General features: G+C 44.6%; 1 protein-coding gene across 1 annotated transcript; it reads right to left on the bottom strand.

The window, feature by feature from the left end:
- Positions 1-427: 427 nt before the first annotated feature.
- Positions 428-10,758, bottom strand: TM4SF19 (transmembrane 4 L six family member 19). Its single transcript, XM_079977317.1, has 6 exons — positions 10,458-10,758; positions 8,429-8,620; positions 7,123-7,203; positions 5,576-5,760; positions 3,465-3,654; positions 428-2,023 (listed from the first exon to the last, which is right to left on the bottom strand). Exons 2-5 carry the CDS (start codon positions 8,603-8,605, stop codon positions 3,465-3,467), a joined length of 633 nt encoding a protein of 210 aa, XP_079833443.1. The 5' UTR covers positions 8,606-8,620; positions 10,458-10,758; the 3' UTR covers positions 428-2,023.
- Between the last annotated feature and the right edge of the window lie 6,398 nt (positions 10,759-17,156).

The raw sequence follows: 17,156 nt of genomic DNA, 5'->3' as shown, positions 1-17,156 counted from the left end.
CGTATGTAACCTGAGGTACCACTGTACTATATTAAGCCATCATCTGAAAACTCCCTTTGTTAGTTTCACCACTTTTTATGTGAGAATAACGGTGCCAACATGCTGCTAGGGCTTCCAGGGGTCCAGGATGTGAAATTCTAATTAACAACGTCCCCAACTTGAGGTGAGGCAATAGTGTTACAGTACAGTCAATTCAGGTGTGTAATGATTGTGTCACAACTGAAGTGAAAAATAAACACTTGAGGGAAGTGAAGGACAATGGGGAAATTATGGAGAATGCAGCCGTCCAGAATGAATGTTATCTGACTTCTCAGGAATAAAAAGAGTGGGTGAATTGTATCAGAACTGAAGAAAAATGGCATCACGGTGGCATCTGGTAGCCCTGAATCCCTTTATAATAAGTATCATTGGCTGAGATCATTTTAAAAATGTATAGAAAAATAGGTATCTTTATTTATTTTCACACAAGTTTTCAGCAGATTCAACCAACAAGGCCACCTATCATGGTGGCAATTACCACAAAACAAGGCCTGAACATAACACAGCTAGGCAATTGTTTTCTGACATGTTTTGAATGTTATGGAAGAAGAAATACAGGTCATCCCACTCAAAATATACTCCCCTCTCTCTTGAAAATAACAAGTCTCCTGAACCTACTCTTGTAACAGAAGGTAGGGTAGGGTTGCCATATTCGCAAAGATGAAAATCTGGGCAAAGTTGTTGAGCTTATTTTTGGGAAAACATGGACATATGGCAGCCCTACAGAAGGTATACAAAACACAGACCTGGAAACACTGCCCTACGCTTCGCAATTCTTCAGCAGCATAATCGGAAAATATTGCAATTCTTTAAAAATTAGCTGTTCATACAGATGTACTGTACATTTGTTTCCCTTAATTTTAAACTAATTAAACACCAATCTTAATATGAGTATTTAAAAGTATTGAATGGATTTTTGGGTTGTGCGTCTTGTCAACTCTACACCTTCCCTTCATCCAGGGGTGAGGAACTTGTGACCTCTCAGATGCTGCTGGCCTCCAACTTTCATCAGCCCCAGGCAGTCCAGCCAACGGTCCTGGATGTTATCTAGGAACATCTGGAAGTCCATAGGTTCCCCTTCCTGGAGAGTGGGAATGTGTATGGTTGGCAAAGAGAATTCAGGAAGGCAGTTTCCATTTCTGGAGCCCTGCAGGGCCTCAGGGGCCTCTCATGTGAGCAAAACAGATTAGAACTATGTCCTTGATATTGCTCTGTCTTGTTCCTAGACCATCCTTGCCTTTGCTTGAGAAAATGTACACGTTTCTAGCATTTGACTAGCTCTAAACTTTAAAATCTGACTAAAGCAGCACCAATCCCTTTCTTAGACCAATGTATTAGGTGGCTCTTAGTGGTGCCTCTTTCCACTTGCCAACCAATCCATTACATGGACCTGTGAACTGATGGTGCCACAAACTGAAAAATATGTTGCTCATCAGGTTTGGCCTTCTCAGTTGCAGGACCTGTGGCAAGGGAGGCAGAAAGTAGAGCCCCAAAGCCAGAAGACCTGATACAAACTGAACCTGTGTGCAAAAAATCTCTACATTCATGCCTCCTGTGTAGCCATTTCCCCCCCCCCCCCCTCCCAGAACAACCCAACATGCTTTCTGCCTTGATTTCATGCCGGCAGGAGTGTTTGAATTTTAGAAATAGCAGGAACACGAACATGTGTTCATTCAGCATAGGAAAGGAGGACTTGGGTAGATGTTAAAGAAGTATAAATAATTAAATAAATAACACAACAACAGTACTAAATCTCAAAGCACTGAGCTCAATAAACCCAGGACGTCATTTTAGATCTGTGACACTGTAAGCATTTCCTTAGTGACAGCAGTTCCAGTCTACATCTCTTGACAGTAGCTGACAATGATGCCCATGGAAGACAATGATATTCCTTGCACTGAAAGGTGGGTGATGGCTCATTACTGTCTGGCAAGCAGCATCTTGAGGCTTCAGGAACAACAGAGGAATCAGAAATGCGCAGAGGCTGCAGCAACGAAAGTTGATGATTGCGGATACAGGTTAATACACATATCTTTGTAATCTCACATACAGAGATTAAGTAAACAAAGTCTGTCATCTTGATCCTAAAGAACTGGTGTTGCAAACAATAAAAATGTGGGGGCCAAAGTATCTGAGTATGCTGGTCTGGGTGTTTCACAGAAATCTTCATCAGAGTTTTTTTCTCTTTATATATATATATATATATATACTCCCAAGCCTATTTAAATTGGTTCAGTAAAATATATAGTGCAAGGGTGATTAATCTGGAGTCCTCTAAATGTTGCTGGACTACAACTCTCATCATTCCTGACCATTGGCCATGCTTGCTGGGGCTGATGGGAGTTGAAGTCCATTACCTCTGAAGGGTCACAAGTTCACCTCTCCTGATATAATGTAATTGCAAAAACGAGGGAAACAAACTGAAATGTCATTATTTTCAAAACTGCTCAAGGGCATGCTGTTTTCAGCCATGAGCTGCCAGAGCTAGAACTAGGAACCAGTGTATTTTGCTCAGGGCTGGGTAAAGATCTGTGTAACTTTGGGACTCCATGTTCTAAAATATTAGGAGCAGACGTTTTATTCTTCTGTCCTAGAATCCTAGATTTCTTTCACGTCTCCTGCCTGCCGTCTTCTTCTCATTCCATCTTGGGATGTAATCTTTATGGCTACAACTTTAAGACTTCTTTTGTTGTTGTTTTTTGGTGCCCTCCCCTGCCCTTCTCACTACTTTGTGTAACATCCTGCCTGTTTAAGAGGTCTGGAGCAATCAAAAGCTTGCTCACTATTTTGTGATATTTTGATTGGCTCTAGCAAAAATATTGCTGAATTGTGGGTTTTAGCATTCATCTTATGGGCCCACAAAACTTCCTTTCCCCTCTTCTACTATTGCTGACTCTCCCTACTTACTCCCCAACTGCACGTGTGTGTGTGTGTGTGTGTACGTACACACACACACACACAGAGCAGCTTTCCAAGAATCCACAAAGCTATTTGGTCTCTACCTACTGCTGAAACCACCATCAGAACCCTGCTCTGTCCCTTTTAATATTTCTAGACTAGAGTACAAAACAGACTGGCAGCAGCTGCTGAATGATGCAATATGAGCCTAGTGATCTGTATCTTTGTTGCATGTCTGACTTTTATTGCTGTCTTTTTAGTAATGTCGCAATATGGAAGCTTTCTCTATTGGTCAACCAGCATTCATATTATGTTATTCCCCTTCCCACTATCACAAAGTAAACTACTCTGACCAACTGCTACCCTTCTTATTAGGTATCTGCGTTGACAAAGGTAGAAGAAATGTTAGCAACCATCACTTGCTTCTATCTTCCCCTTTTGGTGTGTGGATGCAGGCAGAGGGACCATTCACAGGCCATATGCAACAACAACAACAAAGTTACAAAATTTTAGTGGATTCCTGTTACCTATTTCTTTTCACATAAGCCACAGAAACATCCAAAAAAGCCATTGATGATCTGGAGAACAGCAAGGACCATTTCCACTGTGCTGATGATTAAGAGAGCCGAGAAGAAATAGACATTCCAGCTCACAATATTACGTGGCTCGATGCACACTTTGTTCCAAAGGGGAGGATCATACAAATAATTCCGAGTCCTTAAAGGAACAGATTTTGAATGAGAAAGTTGTAAGTGAAGATACATTATAAATGAAGGATAAGGGAAAGCTGTTCAATCAGGAGATGATTTTTTGTACATTTTAAAATAATAATCATTTATTACTCATACCCCACCCATCTGACTGGGTTGCCCCAGCCTCTCTGGGAGGCTTCCAACAGAAATTAGATTAAGATTAGACAAAGATTTCTGGATTTACTGGTTTACTGAGTATGCTGTCCTGTGCACCATTTTTCCTTAAATGGTTTTACATTTACAATATAATATTAAATATTGTCTTCCCTGGTTGCATTGTCTCAAGATGAAAGACATGCGGTTGCCCTTCCAACACCAACACTGTAGAAGTTAGTAGCAGTAATAGTGATTCACTGGACAGAAGACTCCTCTGCCTTAGGATTCCTTACACTTGCAAGTGTCGCTGCTTTGTTGACATCCCGGTTCTACTGACATTCCACTATGATAGCGTTCCTCAACAAGTGATCCATGCCTGCTGAGACTCCTTCACCTTTTCCCTCCCAGCAACGTTATCCCTACATATTCTTTGGTGCTTGTTGCTATTGCCAGTGCCCCCAATCCAGTTTCTCTGTGTGTGTTTTGATGCACAGGACAGGAAAATATTCCCCTGGGAAATAGCTCAAGCTAGCCTCACAATTTAATTGAGCAATGCAAATACAGTCTCCTGAGCTGCATGAGCCACGTTTAATGGGAGTCAGTAACAGAGAACTTGTTTGGAAACACTGACACCATCTATATAATTGTTCTGTCTTCAGGACCAACAATATACAGAAAGCCGTATGCCCTTTCAGACATCCTTTTTATTGTGCATTCATGATTATTTGTGCTCATGGTGGTACAGTAGTAGTTCTGCTTACGTAACCCTCTGGTTATGTAAACTTCGGGATACGTAAGCGGCAAACCCGGAAGTATTTTACCAGGTTTCACCACGTGCGCATGCGCAGAAGTGGTCCTCCAGTGGCGGAAACCTTGGGATCCAGCCGGACCTCTGGAACGGATCCCGTCCGCAACCAGAGGTACCACTCTGTTGGGGCAGTTATATGTGATCCCACTTTCAATACTGTTTGTTCCTGCAAAAGCTTCAGGGCAGACATACTGTAGCTTCCTGCTTAATTTCTGCAACTTTTCGTACCACAACTGTTCCAGGGATGGTGGTAGTCTTGCTTTTGTTACACTATAGCATAAGAGGGGTCCCCTGGACAGCAATACTGCAGTATCACTCAGGAAGCATTAAAGGTAAAGGTAAAGGTACCCCTGCCCATAAGGGCCAGTCTTGACAGACTCTGGGGTTGTGCGCCCATCTCACTCAAGAGGCCAGGGGCCAGCGCTGTCCGGAGACACTTCCGGGTCACGTGGCCAGCGTGACATCGCTGCTCTGGCGAGCCAGAGCCGCACACAGAAACGCCGTTTACCTTCCCGCTGGTAAGCGGTCCCTATTTATCTACTTGCACCCGGAGGTGCTTTCGAACTGCTAGGTTGGCAGGCGCTGGGACCGAGCAGCGGGAGCGCACCACGCCGCAGGGATTCGAACTGCCGACCTTTCGATCGGCAAGTCCTAGGCGCTGAGGCTTTAACCCACAGCGCCACCTGTGGAAGCATTACAGAAAGAAGCATTACAGGAAGCATTACAGAAGAATTAATAAAGTGGAATGATGTTTGGGCAGTGCAGCATCCATTCAGTCCTGCAGAACAGACCTGGCAAAATCCCCACCTCTCTGGAGGGGCCTATCATCAAGTCATTGCTTGCGGCTCATTTTTTTGGCCATGACTCTGAACTCAATGGAGAACGAGTCTCAGTTTTCACCACTAAGCAAAAACAGCTCTCAACACAGGTTAATAGGCATTGCTCTTCCATAAAATGACCCATGACCTCCAGGTTTCTTTACCTGATGTTTGAGGACTGACTGTGTGTTTGAAGGAATGGATAATCCCACTGAGTCATCTGCGTCCCATTGTGGGTGGTGGAGCTATAAAAGCAGAGAGGTCCCTCTGTCAAGCCCACACCAGACAAAACAAAGCAAGCAGCTGATCCCAGCAAGGCCAGTCCTGATAATACAATGGAGAGAAACATCTGTGGGCAAAAGAGGCATAGAAATTAAGGGCACTTCCAGATGACCTGATAACCGAGCATTGATCCTGACTTGTTTGCAAGGAGATGAGATGGTGATGGCTATTTAATGAGCGCTTACTCCGTTTTGTGTTCCAGTGCAGTTTCCTGTCACTTTCCTTATCATGAGAAGTTTGATGTTTTGAGGAAGTGGGATTATTGCTCAAGACCTCCCAGTCATTGATAATTGTGTAACCTGAATTTGCTGGTACGTGACCGAATCCCACCCGAAGGTATTGACAGCCTGGAAGTGGCCTAATTCCAGTTATGCAGGACCCCTTCAACTGTACTACTGAACCTCAGTAATTAGGAGCAATGGGAAGGGAGATTGGTTCTAAAGGGCTTTATGAAAACGACCTGAGTAGTTATGGTAACTTCTGATTGCTATACTACAGGCACCAGGTTTTCCCCCCTGCTCTAGCAACAGGCCGCAAGGCTCCTGGATGGGGGAATGCACCCTCCAAGTTTGGATTAGAGTGGGGCATGACAAGGTCCTTGACCTTGGCAGCGACTAATGGAGTCAGGTTGAAAAGTGTAGTGTCTGGTCCATTAGGACAAATGGGACTTCACCATTAACCTCTTTCATCCAGCCCCCATCTGCCTGCCTTCATGTTGACAACCAGCCTAGGGCTGGCACTGCTTGTCCACTTCCTTCTCCTTGGTCTTAAGTCATATCAGGACCATACTCTCAAAGCACTGCAATATTCCTTTAACAGTCTCCCAAACAGTGTTTTTTTCTTTAAAAAAATGTTTAGGGGTACTCTCATTTTCCTACTCATATTGAAATACTGCCCCTCAATGATTCACAAAATATTTAGAGGTATGCGTACCCCTGTGTCCCCCCCCCAGAAAAAAGCACTGCTCCCAAATAATCCTTGTACAGTGGTACTTTGGGTTACAAACGCTTCAGGTTACAGACTCCACTAACCCGGAAATAGTACCTTGGGTTAAGAACTTTACTTCAGGATGAGAACAGAAATCGCACGGCGGGGGCAGCGGGACGCCCCATTTGCTAAAGTGGTACCTCGGGTTAAGAACAGTTTCAGGTTAAGAACGGACCTCCGGAACAAATTAAGTTCTTAACCAAAGGTACCACTGTAGTCTGTTAAGGGCACTGAGAGTCATTGGGAGACCCCCATTCCCCTCACCGAGCCACAATTTTCAGAGTTCCCTGGAAAGAGGCATTGATTGTGAAGCCACTCTATGAAAATGCTGAACCGTGTACAGTATCAAACTGGAACTTTGTCAAGAATCTTGACTGTTAAGCCCTGCCATTAAAGCTGAGGGCCTTTCATCAGCGGAACAAATGAGCTACCACCCTCATACCTTTTGGCAAGTTCCCCAAGTGCAGGAGGCGTTCTTTCCCCTGAATCCAATAACTGTGATCTGAACTGCAGCTGGGAAGACCTGTGGAAGACAGAAGTGATTCCGAATGAACACCCTTCTCTGCTAAGCGGGGGGCGCGTCAATTTCATTCTGTTTGAATCCTAATGAGAAACTACCTCATTTGCACTTCTTGAACCAATACACAAATTGAAACTTATTGGGGTGGGATTTGGTTAACAAATTTTGCTAGCTCTGGGTACCGCAGGTGGAGTCCCGTAGTTGCGATCTTCAGTCTGGGAATCTGTGTGTTTGCTCATTCACACTAAGCCAAGCAAAGCAGGTCAGAGGGGCTTGCAGGAACCCTGGAATGTAGCTCACTGCAGAACATAGCAGACATATATATATATTTTAAAAAAGCATGTGCAGCAGATCACTGGAAGAAAAGAGACAACCAGAGAATGCAAATCAAACGAAACCACACTCATGGCAGCTACTCTCTCTCTCACACATGCAAAACAAACATGGAGTAGCATGTCACACAGAAGAAGCATGCACAGCACCCTTTCAATGCACATGGGTTAAATGGCTATAGCTCAGCCATCCTTTTTGAGAATTTTCAGAAATCTGGGGAAGAATCCAATTAACTTGTTCTGCCAACAAAAGGATGTATGGCTGTGGAACATCCCTCCCTCTCCACAATGTGTGCCCTGTGTCCTCCAAATCTGCTCCAGAGGGTTGGTGGGACCCCTAGGACAAATTTAGGGGTCCCATGGGGGAAAGGGGGGGAGGGATGCTCCATTACACAAGTGTATATCCTTCCACTGGTGGTAGCACTACATTGGATACAACCCTGGTCAATTTATACAAGATATAAGATACTGCATGCCAAACTGCCATTGGATTGGACAAATTTTCTTCAGAGTATCATGAATGGAATTTTCAGGCAAAACTGAGAGCCAGTGTGGTGTAGTGGTCAAGAGCAGTAGACTCGTAATCTCCGCTCCTCCACATACAGCTGCTGGGTGACCTTGGGCTAGTCACACTTCTCTGAAGTCTCACAGAGTGTTTGTTGTGGGGGAGGAAGGGAAAGGAGAATGTTAGCCGCTTTGAGACTCCTTCAGGTAGTAATAAAGTGGGATATCAAATCCAAACTCTTCTTCAGTATATCCTTGCTCTGCATGTAGCCTGCCCACCTCCAATGACAAAACCTTGTTTGGTTATAAACAACAAAACAGAAGACAGAAGACTAAAAGAGCAGACCTTACGGTTTCCTACACAGATTCTTGACTGAAAAATATCCACTTACCAATAAGCCTCCTCCCCACACTCCTGGCATAAGCATAGCTTTCTTTGTGATGTGACCCATCTGTAGATAACGCCATTCCCAACTGGGAAAGAGCAGGAGAGTGTTGGCAACAACAGAAAGCAGCCCCAGGGTCAAGAGGCTTGGCCCCAGGATCCTAGCACACGTCCCCATGCACATTGTCAGCAGAGAGCCCTGCAAAGATGAAGAAAAGAGTCACAGACCGTGTAAACATTTCTGTTTACTCTGGCTTTAGAGCATTTTGTTTGAGTACACGTGATCCACAATCCATATGTATCCTGTAGTTTCTTGAGAAATACTGCCGATTGATGTGTTTCCCCTCAAACCAGTGAAGGACACAGTTGAAATAAATTTCATTGCCAGTTTGCACATGGAGTGAGGTACGCCATCTTGTTCTTTGCTAGACTCCTCAGCCCCAATGGTCTGCACTGGCTGTTAAAGGGTCATGTACAGTTTAGTCAGAATACTCACAGAATACAGATAACTACACACTGAAAACTTGTTAAAAGCAGACCAGGAATGTGTCCATAAGGTATTTTGCCACACACACCCCCACACCGTCAGCAGGGCAAAGGGAGGGAGAGTTAAATGGGGTGGTTTGCAAATTTCCTAATGTGAAAGCATCATTTCCTCTACTTGCAGTGGTTGGGCTGTAAGTGACATTGTTTAAGCCGTCAAAAATGGCACTGCCCTTGCATAAGAGTGAGGTTTGCAGATGTCTAAAAATATATTTAAAGCCTATGTGGTGTGGGGGTGGAGACTCTTCAAAACAGCTCAGCAGAGTATACTGAGTGGTCATGGCATGGAATGCTAACAGGTAGTTGGGGAGATGGGGCAGGGGAATGGAATGGAGTATCCTGAGCAAGAACATTTCACACCATATTTTCTAGCAGGTCCCTCCCATTTATTTTAAGGCTAGATGTGCCTCGGACAGCCAGACTGATGACAACTCTGCAATGTTAGTTTCCTACCCAAAATACCTGACCCTCTCCTGACTGTCTTTCCCATTACCTAGGCATGCAGTAGCATGTTATTGGCACATGAATGGCACATTTTAAATTGATTTATACTGGACCATCTAGTCATCACTCTGCTTTATCGGTTGTTCAGTGATGTTTTCCTGGTGCTTCTGCAGCTCAGTTGGTTAGAGCGTGGTGCTGATAACACCAAGGTCCCAGGTTTGATTCCTGTATGGAGCAGCTGCATATTCCTGGGGTTTGGATTAGATGGTTGCTCAGGGTACCTTCCAACTCTACAATTCTATGATTCTATGATTATTGCATCCAAACTTTAACTTTGCTCATTTCATCATCCATGCACCTGCCATCCCCATTTATAAAATTTATAAACCGCTTGTTTGCAAGAAACCTCAATGCAGTTAACAAAAAGATTAGAGAAAAAGATAATTTTGTCTCTGTTCTGTTGCCTTCTTGCACACCAGTTAGAGACTATGGGTTGCCATATGTCCTCTTTATCCAGGACAGGTCATTTCATGAGAGTCGTCATAGCAATCCATAGTTAAAAGTAGAAGTCAGCAAATGTGTCCTTTTTTTTGCTCTCTAAAATACGGCAACCCTACAAGTAGTATATAAATGAAAAAATAATAAACTAACAATACTGTGCTTCCATCTGGATAGCCACAAACTATTGTAAATGGGACACTGAGATATCACAAAAGGGTAGTAGACATCAGAGCTTGTTTGTTTTTTAATAACTGGATTTCCCCTAGAAATGGTAAATCTTGATTAAATGGGGCAGGGTTGCCATTTGATGATGACAACGTTGTGTGAGCACTGCAGAAACATGAATGCATGAGGAGTACTGATCTATTATACAGCCAGGAAGAAGCAGCACCTGTTTCAGTTTATAGTCTAGAAATGTCCTGAATCCATCTCAGCTGGAAAATGGAAAGTGAATTACAGTTTCAGGTTCCTCGACTCTTTTGCTACCACAGCAAACCCACCATCAGCTGGTCCTTACAGAATTAATTCTTCCCAGGTCTTTCACTTACCTTTGAGAAATAGAAAGCACTGATGCAGATCCAAGGAACTGGTGGTATCAAAGTTGCGCTCAGCTCCAAAGGTTGTTGCCGTTGTTGCAATAATCCACACAAGAGAAGTTTCTCTGGAAAGGGCAGCAACAGCTGGCAACTATTTATAATCTTCTGGCGACTGAAACCTGGGCAGGCCCCAACTTATTTTCTCCCTAGATGGTCAGACCTGGATCTAACTAGTTTTTCTTTAATCACAGCAGTCACATGACCCATCTTCCCATGATGGGCAAGTCCAACAGCTCCATACCGTTCTAAAGGAAAAAATTGCCCATAGAGGGAAATGACAAATGAGTGATTAGAAGAAAACTGTTTCTGTGAGGAAGTAGGCTTAAGGGCGGCAGTTGTACATGAAGCAAGCTTGCAACATGCTCAAACAAAACAATGCTAGAGGGACAGTGGTGCTGCTCTGTTGCAACAAAAACAATAAAAGGGTCTCTCCAGGTGGTTGTTTATTGTGCATGCAGTCCACATGGCATCAGCAGCATGAAAATGCTCACTTATTTTGCCCGCCACCACCAAGAGACATAGATTTGCACTGGGAGGTGGGTCCAATCATGTTAAAAACAACAGCGATTGCTACATCCTTGACCACCAGGGATGGGCTATCAGTGGGTCACATGGCATAGGAGGTGCCCAATAGAAGCTGACTACCTGTCTGGTAGGTGAAATTGCCACTAATGCCCCAGCCAAAGCTGCCTTTCTTCACATTGCAATTAGCAAGAATGCACATATGTTATAGAAAGGAAGCTTGTACAAGCACATACAGTGGTAGAAGAAGAAGAAGAAGAGTTTGGATTTGATATCCCGCTTTATCACTACCAGAAGGAGTCTCAAAGCGGCTAACATTCTCCTTTCCCTTCCTCCCCCACAACAAACACTCTGTGAGGTGAGTGGGGCTGAGAGACTTCAGAGAAGTGTGACTAACCCAAGGTTACCCAGCAGCTGCAGGTGGAGGAGCAGGGAAGCGAACCCGGTTCACCAGATTACGAGTCTACCACTCTTAACCACTACACCACACTGGCTCTCGGGTACCTCAGGTTACATACGTTTCAGGTTACAGACTCCGCTAACCCAGAAATAGTACCTTGGGTTAAGAACTTTGCTTCAGGATGAGAACAGAAATTGTGATCTGGCGGCGCAGCTGCAGGAGGCTCCATTAGCTAAAATGGTACCTCAGGTTAAGAACAGTTTCAGGTTAAGAACATACCTCCAGAACGAATTAAGTTCTTAACCCGAGGTACCACTGTATATAAAATCCGTATAAAAAATCTGTACCTGTTGCCTTGTGGGACATATTCGGGAGAAGAAAAGGCTAAGGAGTAAACCCTATACAACTCCAGTGGAGTCCCTAAAATGGTTGGATGGAGCATTGCACACCTCCTTCTGGCAACTCCTGCAACCAAGCTGGGGCCAAATGTATTGCTCTGTTTTCCTTTGGACCACATCAGTGGGGCCGGGGGGGGGGGGTCTTGTCGTCTGGGCAGCCAGGACCTCCTTACACACTGCCCAGGCTTGGTGCCCTGGGGAGGTCACTTCAGTGCTGCTAACACCACAAAAACAACGTGGAAGGCAGCAGGCGCTGTGATTCTCCACCCCAGGAGGTGCACTCCATTGTCTCTTGAGACAGATGGATACCAGCAACAATATATACATAGTGGTACCTCGTGTAACAGACGTTTCAGGTTATGCGTTTTCGGTTTGTGCACTGCGCCGAACCCAGAAGTACCAGAGCAGGTTACTTCCGGGTTTCGGCACTTGCGCATGCGCAGAAGTGCTAAATCACGACCCACGCATGCGCAGACGCGGCGCTGCGGATTGCAAATGTGCCTCCCACACGGATCATGTTCGCAGCCCGAGGTTCCACTGTACATGGCTCAATTCAGAGCCCTCAAAATAAATCATTTTTTAAAAAGTGCTCTCATTATCACCCACCCATTTCCAAATTAATCTGGACGGAGTTTGGCCAGCACTACGTGAATCACCTTCACAGTCTATAAAGGTAAGGGGCCCCTGACCATTAGGTCCAGTCATGGCTAACTCTGGGGTTGCGGTGCTCGTCTCGCTTTACTGGCCGAGGGAGCTGGCGTACAGCTTCCGGGTCATGTAGCCAGCATGACTGAGCTACTTCTGGTGAACAAGAGCAGCGCACAGAAACGCCGTTTACCTTCCCGCCGGAGCAGTACCTATTTATCTACATGCACTTTGACGTGCTTTCAAACTGCTAGGTTGGCAGGAGCAGGGACCGAGCAATGGGAGCTCACCCCGTCGCGGGGATTCGAACTGCCGACCTTCTGATCGGCAAGTCCTAGGCTCTGTGGTTTAACCCACAGCACCACCCATGTCCCTCATAGTCTGTAGACAAATGTTTATCTATGGTGGGTTACTGCAGTCTGCGCCCTCTGTGCAGCTCAGCTTCAGATGTGCTTGGTTAGTGTGTGTCCCATGTAAAGGTATACTTGCTGAACTAAGAGGATGGAAAGCTTTGAAGTGGATGCACCCAGGATGTCAGGGAAGACCTCTATGGAAATATCTCACAGGGGAAGAATGACACATAAAAAACCAAGAAAAGTTAATGCACTGCTATAGTGCTCCATGAGAAGCGGGTGGCGCTGTGGTCTAAACCACTGAGCCTCTTGGGCTTGCCGATCAGAAGTTCGGCGGTTTGAATCTCCGTGACAGAGTGAGCTCCAATTGGTCTGTCCCAACTCCTGCCAACCTAGCAGTTTGAAAGCATGCCAGTGCAAGTAGATAAATAGGTACCACTGCAGCAGGAAGGTAAACAGTGTTTCCATGCACTCTGGTTTCTGTCATGGTGACCTGTTGTGCCAGAAGTGGTTTAGTCATGCTGGCCACATGACCCGGAAAGCTGTCTGTGGACAAACGCAGGCTCCCTCGGCCTGAAGTGAGATGAGAGCCGCAATCCCATAGTTGCCTTTGACAGGACTTAACCGTCCAGGGGTCCTTTACCCTTACCCTTTTTAGTGCTCCATATTTCTGCTCCAGATTAATGTATCATTATATGGGTCAACCATTCTCGACTGACTTACAAAAGTCAGGTGGTTCCACCAAGAACAACAAAATTCCCTACAGTGTGCGCGCGCGCACACACACACAACTCACCACACTGAAACAGCTGAAGTGTATAAATCACATTGCGATTTTCAGGGAGTGGAGGAAGAGGAAGGTTCATTTTTGGCACCACTGGGGAAATGTTGCAACTCACTCTTGTGTTCCAGCTACGTCACGCCAGCCACACAACTCTCTGTTTGGATCAGCTGTCTTGAGAGCAAGTCTGGTATGGTGATTCTACTTTCACATTCCAGGCACTTCATATAGTGTTAGAACTCCTACAGAGTTCACACCAGTGCTACTACCACATGCTGATGTATCATCAACAGCAGCTGGCCTAGTGCCACTCATAAAACCATCATGACAGCTGTCAATCACTGAAGAGCTCAGAGAGCTTTTTTAAAAAATTGCATTAATAAATTATTATTGCAGATTGAGTGCCTGAATGCTATAGCAAGAATTTTAAAGTGATGGCCTAGCAGGGTGGGGATGGCGTGGGGCAATATTTGTACTCAAAGATATTTTGCTGCCTGAGACAGAGCAGCATATGTTGCCCCCCACCCCCACAGGTCAGTGTGTAAAGTACCCAAGGCTGGCCACATTTTGTGGGGACCTGAGGCAGAAAAACCAACAAGCCTCTCTTCTCCTCTGAGACACAAAAATGGTAACCATAATAAATTAACTAATAATTTGCGAAGCCATTTGTGAAATCGGCTGCCTCACTCTACCTAATGGGAGAACCAGCCTGCTCCACTTCAGGCAGCAAAATGTTTTTGACCATTAATGCCAGTTGCCAAAGCAAGATTTTAGCAAAGGAAACCTGCACACACACCAAAAAGGGCATCAAATAACCAGTGCTGTTTTCTCTTCAAAAAGAGAACCATGAACACCTCCCTCGTTCTCTTAGAATGGCAATGGCGCCCACCTGAGGTGTGTCAGAACCATCAAGTTCCAGCTGGGGGGAAAAAGCCCTGATAATAACTACGATGGCGCATCCTTAGAACTACGACTAGTTTCATTCTCTCTTTTTTAAAATTAGTTTTCCAAATTATTACGGATCAAACCAAATTACTTTAATACAATTTCTTAAAATCAGCTTTCCCGCTCCTGTTGCAAACATATGTCGATCATTTCCTCCCATAGCCGCATCATCTCTTATTTAATGTCCAATTCATCCTTCACTTGTTGTTAGTCCATTCTTGCAGCTGACCACATTTTCCCCCTCCTTACAAACAGTGCCTCTGTTACCTCTTATAAATATAAATTCCATTTCACGTCTGTAGTCCTTCATATACATTGTTGTTTCAGACCTGGTGTGCTGGGAGAATTAATTATGATCTTCCCTTGTTCAGTTCTTTGCAGTGTTAATCTGGATGGGATAAAGGCACATTCCATTCCTTCCACTGTTTATCGGCTAGCATACGAGCTGTGGCCATAAATAACTCACAGAGTGCATGTCCAGTTTCCGCCATTAAAATTCCACTCTGGAGTTCTTCCTCAGCACACAGTCAAAAACAAAATCTTTTCTCAAATTCGGCCTCTTGCCAAATCTATTCAGCAGCCGTTCATTTATCATGCTCTGCATTGCTCCCTCACACTCCTGGTCCAATCCAAAGATAATTTTAAATAAAGTCCATTCAACCTTAGTCGAGGGGGGAGGGCATAAATTGTTGTTGAATTCCTTGTTGAGCATAAAGACAACTCCCCCCTTTTTCCATGGTAACAGACAGAATAACATAGCCATGGCTACACGTCTCTTTCATTTTACAGGGGAGGACAAGAAGAAAAACGACCATTTGAAAACCGTATGAAAACACAAAGTACCTTGTCCTCCCCCTTCCTTTCCCGCCTGTTGTGAGGATTCTCAAGCTTCAGAAAAAAATTCAGATACAGTGGTACCTCTAGTTATGAAATTAATTTGTTCCGGAGGTCCATTCTTAACCTGAAACTATTCTTAACTAGAGGCATGCTTTCGCTAATGGGGCCTCTTGCTGCCGCTGCACCACCAGCACACAATTTCCATTCTCATCCTGGGGAAAAGTTCTCAACTCGAGGTAACTCTTCCAGGTTAGCGGAGTTTGTAATCTGAAACGTTTATAACCTGAGGTGTTTGTAACTCGAGGTACCACTGTACCTTCAAAGAGCCAAGCTCAGTCCTTTTGGCAGCTGATTGATTGCAGCACATTGTCATATGTCGTTCCAGGAGCACCTCTTTATTAACGCCAATATTCCAGATTAAGGAGGAACTAACCACACATCTTGCAGGAGACGGAGACTCATCCACGACTAGTTTCATTCTCATACTTTATCCTGGACTTGCACTTCTCTACAGAAATTGCCACAGCATCCACAGTGAGGGCAGGTATGCACTGCAGACCTTTCTCTGGATCTTTCTAGACCATTAATAACACCTCTAAATGTTGCTGGGCTCCAACTCCCAACATTCCTGACCAGTAACTATATTGGCCTGGGGCTAATTGGAGTTGGGGTCTAGTAGGGGGGAAAGAGCCTTGCTCAGGGAAAATCCTTTTTTGAAAAACGGTTAGGGCATGGATTCAAACAGTGGAATAAATAAATAAACAATAGGTGGGGATTTCAAACTGCCATGGGTGGGTAGGAGTGGAATTAGTGCATGATGTTCAGTATGTTTGCTGGGCTGATATTACCTGGATGTATTTGTGGTATTGATAAAGTCTATTCTAGGGAAGATGAGTACTGCCTCCACCCCCCTGAAGAAGTTGGGCCATCCTTATCTTTCAACGTATTTCTCCATCTGATAATTTAAGCACTCCTATATTAGCAGTACACCTTGCATCACACGTGAACTGCTGCCTAAAGAGCGTGGGTGTGCCCTAGTTCTCCTCCCACTCCAAATTTGTCAGCTTTAAAAAATCAATCTCGCAAGTTGCGTAAGAATTGTCCATCTAGCAGCCACAATCATGCCTCCCTTGTATCAGCGTAACTTGCAGTTTCCATGTTCTTTCCCAGTGTGACTCTTGCAATCTCGTTAGCAAATGTACAGGTTTACATGACTGTGGAAAATATGGTCAGGCAACTTTAACTCTTTGAACCACGATGACTGAGCAAGTGAGTCGCCTCAGTCTCCACTTCTGCACTCTATTGCTTTTTGAAACATAACATTCTCGCACACACTTGGAAGCACGGCACATTGAAGAGGAAACATTTGCTCCTCTTTAATATAGGTACAATTTTGACCCTTATTACACAATATGTGCAGATTTCCAGATGTTTTACAGCTAGTCACAATCTCAGGTTCCTCATCTGTTAAATGAGGCAAATGTTTTATAGCATGTCTTTTAAACATTTAGGGTTTTCAACTAGTTTTTCTTCAGAGTAGATGCAATGAAATTAATGAACCTAAATTGATAATGATAATTAATTGAAATGGGTCTACTCTGAGGAAACAATAGTTGACAGCAACCCTTAGTTCAGGCTTCCTCAATCTCGGCCCTCCAGATGTTTTTGGCCTACAACTCTGATCCCTAGCTAGCAGGACCAGTGGTCAGGGATGATGGGAATTGTAGTCTCAAAACATCTGGAGGGCCGAGGTTGAGGAAACCTGCCTTA

Source organism: Podarcis cretensis (genome assembly GCF_951804945.1).
Source record: "Podarcis cretensis genome assembly, chromosome: 5".
NCBI lineage: Eukaryota > Metazoa > Chordata > Lepidosauria > Squamata > Lacertidae > Podarcis > Podarcis cretensis.
The sequence above is the reverse complement of the archived record's forward strand: the minus strand, read 5'-3'. Positions and strand labels throughout refer to the sequence as shown.